The sequence below is a fragment of the Bison bison genome, unplaced genomic scaffold, assembly GCF_000754665.1.
Source record: "Bison bison bison isolate TAMUID 2011002044 unplaced genomic scaffold, Bison_UMD1.0 scf7180017864388, whole genome shotgun sequence".
In the NCBI taxonomy this organism is placed as follows: Eukaryota; Metazoa; Chordata; class Mammalia; order Artiodactyla; family Bovidae; genus Bison; species Bison bison.
Genome location: NW_011494960.1, coordinates 3,954,188 through 3,961,618, shown reverse-complemented (window position 1 = coordinate 3,961,618; position 7,431 = coordinate 3,954,188). Strand labels below are relative to the sequence as shown.

General features: G+C 41.4%; 1 protein-coding gene across 1 annotated transcript in view; it reads left to right on the top strand.

Moving 5' to 3' along the window:
• The window catches only part of NELL1 (NEL-like 1 (chicken)), a 1,067,650-nt gene that overhangs the window by 268,208 nt on the left and 792,011 nt on the right, over window positions 1-7,431 (top strand). The window contains exon 8 of the mRNA XM_010858409.1: window positions 4,501-4,635. Within this exon, the coding sequence (XP_010856711.1) occupies window positions 4,501-4,635 (135 nt within the window). The remainder of the gene's footprint in view (window positions 1-4,500; window positions 4,636-7,431) is intronic.

The following is a 7,431-nucleotide window of genomic DNA, read 5'->3' as shown; positions in this document are numbered from 1 at the left end:
CACCCTAAGAATTGATTCATTGGAAAAGACCCTGATGCTGGGAATGATTGGGGGCAGGAAGAGAAGGGGACAACAGAGGATGAGATGGCTGGATGGCATCACTGACTCGATGGACATGAGTCTGAGTGAACTCCGGGAGTTGGTGATGGACAGGGAGGCCTGGCGTGCTGCGATTCATGGGGTTGCAAAGAGTCAGACACGACTGAGCAACTGAACTGAACTCATGATTAAAATAGGCATTAGTCATACAGATCTTGGTGAAGATAGAAATGGGCTTTGGAGTGAGATTCATCTGATGTTGAATCTCATTTTTATCACTTCTTCCAATGTTTGCAGCCTGGAATGAGTCACTGATCTCATTTCCAGCTGCAGTTTCCCCATCCATAAAACGATGATGGTTACTCTTCATTTTATGAAGATTGCATGAGAGTTGCTGTCAGAGCCCTGGTCTAGAGCCAGGAGGTGTTGCAAAGCAGCAGAAAGTCCTCATACTTGGGTCATAGTGGAAGCCATGGAATCCAAGCAGAGAGTGAGCCCAGCACAGAAGCCAGGCAGGGGTTGGTAGCCAAAATCACATCAAAGCAAACAGGCGCAGACACCACATAAGCTCAGGGATGCGCCTCGGAGGGCTTGCTGTTTCTTTTCTCTTTTCAAAGTATGGATGATTAAAAATGTGTGAAAGGACAGATCAGGGAAGCAGCTCACATGTAGTTTCAGGTAACAGGAGCCAGGGTGCAGAAGAGGCCTCTTAAAGAATCCCAGTGTGTGTTAGTCGCTCAGTTGTGTCTGACTCTTCGCGACCCCGTGGACTGTAGCCCACCAGGCTCCACTGTCCATGGGATTCTCTAGGCAAGAATTCTGGAGTGGGTTGCCATTTCCTTCTCCAGGGGACGAATCCCTACAGTCTGGCAAAGCCATACCTTTACAAGGGGGGAAAGGTGCAACAAAGTACCTTCCCTAACACCTCCTCTGACACCTCCCCTAAGTGATCCACTAGAGACCACTAATCCGCTAACTTACTCTAGAAATTGTCCCAGGTAGTCTTGACACTGGGAGAACCACATACCTGCTGAGCTAGGTACACAGTGATTGGGTCAGGCTGTGTCCTGATCTTGCCTCCTGCCTGTGCTGTAACCCCAGTCTCCCTTCAAGCTCAGGAAGAAAAGATGCTGAAGATGGGTAATTTCTTGATTACTTCTGTCTAAATCTTTGACAAATCTACTTATGGAAATCAAGCAGCACTTGGGGTGGCATTTCAGCTTGTAACATATCTAATTTTGAGATTTTCATTGGTTCCAGGAGCTCAATAGTGATTTTTCAATTATGTTTAAAGGTTTAATACAATAGATCTCTTTTTTTACCTTTCATATAGCAAATGCCAAATAAATAATATTTCAAAGGAAAGGAAAAAAAGCAATCTATTGCATGACTAATGTACCTAGTTTCATTCATTGACCTCTTACTGTGAAAAAGGCCTCTGCTGCCTGTCTTTGAATGTGTAGAATTAAGAATAAATGATTCGCTCCATGTTTGCTTAGATAAATGCTTGAACAAAGGTAAAACAGAAAGAGATGCAGATTTGATACCGTATCTATTTTGGATCTGCAGGCATTCCTTGAGAAAATGGCAGGTAGTGTAGAAAGAGCTTTTGAAAATGAATTTGTAGAAATTCAGCACGCTAATGCCAGTGACAGAAAATGTAATTCATTTTTTTTTTATTCAGAGTTATTTTTTTCTTTTATTGTTGCTTCAGGATTTAGCAGGGGGGAAAAGGAAGGCAAGATTACATATTAAGTGCCTTTGAAAAATTAGCTTTTTGCTTTACTGTGTTCCTTTGTTTTTGAAAGTCTATCTGATGCATTCTTATTATTACAGAGATTAGGGCTTTTCATTGTTTTCAGAGAAGGCTAAGTATATTAAAAATGAAAAAAGCTCAGAAGGGAAACAAAACCGGCCTTCGGAATAGCTTCCATTGTATTAAAACTGAGGCTCTTCCTTGGAATTGAGTTTTGGAGGTGAGCATAGCTCAGCTCAGTGGGTAGTACTGGAAATTGACAATATTGCCTGTAGGCAAGCTCCTGGATTTTCAGGAAACTGGGATAGATACAGAATTGCCTTTTAGACTTGCCTTGAGAAGTCCTCTTCTCAGAGTGATACAGTCCCTAGAGTTGTTCCAGAGTAAGATGCGCAGTTTCCTGTCATGGATTCCTCATGCAGAACCACTTTTAGGGAAGATTCCCTTCTAGTTATGCTCTTGTTCATTCCAGGGTCATAGGACTATCACTGCCTTATGCAGGAACTGCTGAGGCGATAGAAATGCGGTCAAGATAACATGTGCTGTGTCACCACTCCCTTCTTATTCGTGAAAGTTGCTCAGTTGTGTCCGATTCTTTGTGACCCCATGGACTATACAGTCCCTGGGATTCTCCAGGCCAGAATACTGGAGTGGTTAGCCTTTCCCTCTCCAGGGGATCTTCCCGACCCAGGGATTGAACCCAGATCTCCTGCATTGCAGGCAGATTCTATACCAGCTAAGCCACAAGGGAAGCCCCCCTTCTTATTATCTCTTACCAATATATGGTTTTGGTCACTTGGTGTCACCAGACTTTTGGAAGTCTATGTTATCTGTGTTTTGTAAAGAATTCCCAAATAACTTAATTATCATCATTTCTGGAAGCTCCATGACTAGGCTGAAGATTTAAATGTGACCTGAATTTTTGGAAGATCCTGTACAGTAGAGGTGTCTTGCTGCTGCTGCTGCTGCTAAGTCGTGTCAGAGGTGTCCTAGGAAGATAATACTTCAGGCATAGTCAGCTCAGTGTTTTCAGGGTTGATTATACTGCATGTGGTTTGTTTAGGATCCTTTTTCATCTTTGTCCTTCCTCTTGGTACTACCCATGACAGGCAGACAAGGAACAATCTTTCTTGAGAAATTTTAAAAGTGTAGAGGAAGAGGATTGAATAAGTGATAAAAACTACGGTTGGAATTACACATGGATTCTATTTCCAGAGAATAGTGCTGTTATGAGCGAGAGGAGCATGTGTGGACAGGACCAATGAAAATACAGAAAGATGGTAGAAGTTGCCGTCAGCCAGGTTCAACTCTTGCAACTCAAATATCACTCTGAAATAGTCTTAGTTGGGATCAAGAATTGGTTTGATCTCCTGTATGGGGAAAATACTCAAGACAGGGATGTATAACATAAATGATTGAGAAGGAAAAGAAACTGATACATTTTTAGAAAGTGGTATTTTTTCTTGGTGATCTTTGTGTAAGAAGATTGAGGTTACTATGCAGCCGAGTTACACCTAAGTGTAAATAAGGATGTGACAACAGAGTGATCATACCAGATTTCAGGCTTTTTGTACCGTATTTTTGAAGGCAACCTGGAGTCACATACATGGAAAATGGCCGGGAGAGAAGTTTGGAACCATATCATGAGGAGTTATTAGGGGAATCTGGTGGGACCAAATGTGGTTAGGGGCAGGCATGGGGACATTGGACATTGAGGAAACCTCAAATGTTTGTAGAGAGATTAGACTTGCTCAGAACCGGCTACAAGGCAAAACTAGATCTAATAGGAAAAATGGAGAGGAACTACACAGCTCAAGCCAGAAAGACATTTCAGACATCTTGAGCTAGCCAAGAGAAGTAGCCTCCTTTGGAAGGTAATGAATGTTTTATCACAGTTAGGGGTGCAAAGAGAGGCTGGATGATCCCTTGAAAGGATTACTTGTGATGTCATTCAAACATCATAAACCCTTTCAAATCAGAGATGTTTAATGGGAGCAGTTGAGTGACCTAGAAAAAGGAAAAAGGCTATTTTTCAAAATCCTCATCTCACCTGGGGATTTGTTTGCCTCTCTTGAACTTGTCTGAATGCCAAAGTGGATTCCTGGGGCATTCTATATGGAGAATCCTGAACCTGGGAGAAATCAGATCTGCCTCTGACTCACCCCTTTTCTGGCTTCAGCTCCCCAGTATTTTTCATAAAAGAAGAAGCAGTGATGTCCCAGCTTGTAAACCATGACACTTTGGTTAGTGTGTGAAGAACAGGGATGGGATAGTAGGAGATAAATGTAAGTGCTTCAGAGTTGCTGATTAGATCACCTGTAAACACTGAAACCAGTCCTTGAACTCATTCATTACAAGTGGTTTCTTGTGGGCTTGAGCTGAAAGCGTGTGTTGATAAACACCCATGGGGTCCCTGAGATAGTTTAATGTCTCATTTGGTGCTCATTAGACCACGGGAGCCAATACGTCTTCAATTCAGAATGATTCTACCTAGTGTGAAATAAAAAAAAGAAAAAAAAAAAACAAAAAAAAACCCAAACCCTTCAAAACCCCAAAAAACAGATCTGGCTGAGACTCAGTGAACTGCTTTGAGCATTTCCCCACTACCCGCTCCTGCGTGGATTTATTTATTTTTGTTGTGATTAGCTTTGTTAGGACAACACAGTTGAATTACAGAAATTACATGTAGCAACTCTTGCTTGCAGCTGAACTATGCAGAAACAAGACTTAGTCAACTGGAAAACTGTCATTGTGAGAAGACCTGTCAAGTGAGTGGACTGCTCTATAGAGACCAAGACTCCTGGGTCGACGGTGATCACTGCAGGAACTGCACGTGCAAAGTAAGCCTCTTTGTACATAAATAGACTAACAGTTTAAAGAGGGCAGTTCTGCTGATGATTGTGTAACCTGTTTCTTTATAAAGCCAACTTATAGTGTACTACCTTTTTACTAAGTGCCTATTTACTAATAGCAGCAATTGCAAAGGTAAGTTAAAGTGTCCTTATAACTACAAGTACTTGTCAAGGGAAAGCAAACACACTCTAATAACATGATCTAATGTTAAGAATCTGACTGTTTGGAGATCAGGGTCTCAGAGGGGGAAGGGATGCCTTTGGTTTTTAGACTACCTAGTGGGTGCATTTAACTCAGATGATTGTTATATCTACTACTGTGGGCAAGAACCCCTTAGAAGAAATGGAGTAGCCATCATAGTCAACAAAAGAGCCCAAAATACAATACTTGGATGCAGTCTCAAAAATGACAGAATGATCTCTGTTCATTTCCAAGGCAAACCATTCAATATTGCAGTAGTCCAAATCTATGCCCTGACCAGTAATGCTGAAGAAGCTGAAGTTGAATGGTTATCTAAAGACCTACAAGACGTTCTAGAAATAACACCCAGATAAGATGTCTTTTTCATCATAGAGGACTGGAATGCAAAAGTCGGAAGTCAACAGATACCTGGAGTAACAGGCAAATTTGGCCTTGGAGTACAGAATGAAACAGGGCAAAGGCTAATAGAATTTTGCCAAGAGAATGCCTGGTCATAGCAAATACCATCTTCCAACAACACGAGAAGGCTCCACACGTGGACATCACCAGATGGTCAACACCGAAATCAGCTTGATTATATTATTTGCAGCCAAAGATGGAGAAGCTCTATACAGTCAGCAAAAACAAGACTGGGAGCTGACTGTGGCTCAGATAATAAATTCCTGATTGCCAAATTCAGGCTTAAATTGAAGAAAGTAGGGAAAACCACTAGACCATTCAGGTATGACCTAAATCAAATCCCTTACAGTTATACAGTGGAAGTGACAAATAGATTCAAGGGATTAGATCTGATAGAGTACCTGAAGAACTATGGATGGAGGTTCGTGACATTGTATAGGGGGCAGTGATCAAGACCATCCCCAAGAAAAAGAAATGCAAAAAACCAAAATGGTTGTCTGAGGAGGCCTTACAATAGCTGTGAAAAGAGAAGCGAAAAGTGAAGGAGAAAAGGAAAGATATACCCATTTGAATGCAGAGTCCCAAAGAATAGCAAGGAGAGATAAGAAAGCCTTCCTCAGTGATCAGTGCAAAGAAATAGAGGAAAACAATAGAATGGGAACAACTCTTCAAGAAAATTAGAGATACCAAGAGAACATTTCATGCAAAGCTAGGCACAATAAAGGACAGAAATGGTATGGACCTAACAAAAGCAGAAGATATTAAAAAGAGGTAGCAAGAATACACAAAAGAACTATACAAAAAAGGTCTTCATGACCCAGATAATCATGATTTTATGATCACTAACTTAGAGCAAGACATCCTAGAATGCAAAGTCAAGTGGGCCTTAGGAAGCATCAGTACGAACAAAGCTAGTGGAGGTGATGGAATTCCAGTTGAGCTCTTTCAAATCCAGAAAGATGATGCTGTGGAAGTGCTGCACTCAATGTGCCAGCCAATTTGGAAAATTCAGCAGTGGCCACAGGACTGGAAAAGGTCAGTTTTCATTCCAATCTCAAAGAAAGGCAATGCCAAAGAATGTTCAAAGTACTGCACAAATGCACTCATCTCACATGCTAGTAAAGTAATGCTCAAAATTCTCCAAGCCAGGCTTTAGCAATACATGAACCGTGAACTTCCAGATGTTCACGCTGGTTTTAGAAAAGGCAGAGGAACCAGAGATCAAGTTGCCAACATCTGCTGGATCATTGAAAAAGCAAGAGAGTTCCAGAAAAACATCTATTTCTGCTTTATTGACTATGCCAAAGCCTTTGACTGTGTGGATCACAACAAACTGGAAAATTGTTAAAGAGGGGAATACCAGACCACCTGACCTGCCTCTTGAGATATCTGGATGCAGGTCAGAAAGCAATAGTTAGAACTGGACGTGGAACAACAGGCTGGTTCCAAATAGAGAAAGGAGTACATCAAGGCTGTATTTTGTCACCCTGCTTATTTAACTTATTTTTGGAGTACATCATGAGAAACGCTGGGCTGGAGGAAGCACAAGCTGAAATCAAGATTGCCAGGAGAAATATCAATAACCTCAGATATGCAGATGACACCACCCTTATGGCAGAAAGTGAAGAAGAACTAAAGAGCCTCTTGATGAAAGTGAAAGAACAGAGTGAAAATGTTGGCTTAAAGCTCAATATTCAGAAAACTAAGAACATGGCATCTGGTCCCATCACTTCATGGCAAATAGATGGGGAAACAGTGTCAGACTTTATTTTTTGGGGTTCCAAAATCACTGCAGATGGTGGCTGCAGCCATGAAATTAAAAGACCCTTACTCCTTGGAAGAAAAGTTATGACCAACCTAGACAGCATATTAAAAAGCAGAGACATTATTTTGCCAACAAAGGTCTGTCTAATCAAGACTATGGTTTTTCCAGTAGTCATATATGGATGTGAGAGTTGGACTATAAAGAAAGCTGAGCACTGAAGAATTGATGCTTTTGAACTGTGGTGTTGGAGAAGACTCTTGAGAGTCCGTTGGACTGCAAGGAAATCCAACCAGTCCAACCTGAAGGAAATAAGTCCTGAATATTCATTGGAAGGAATGATGCTGAAGCTTAAACTCCAATGCTTTGGCCACCTGATGTGAAAAATTGACTTCTTGGAAAAGACCCTGATGCTGGGATT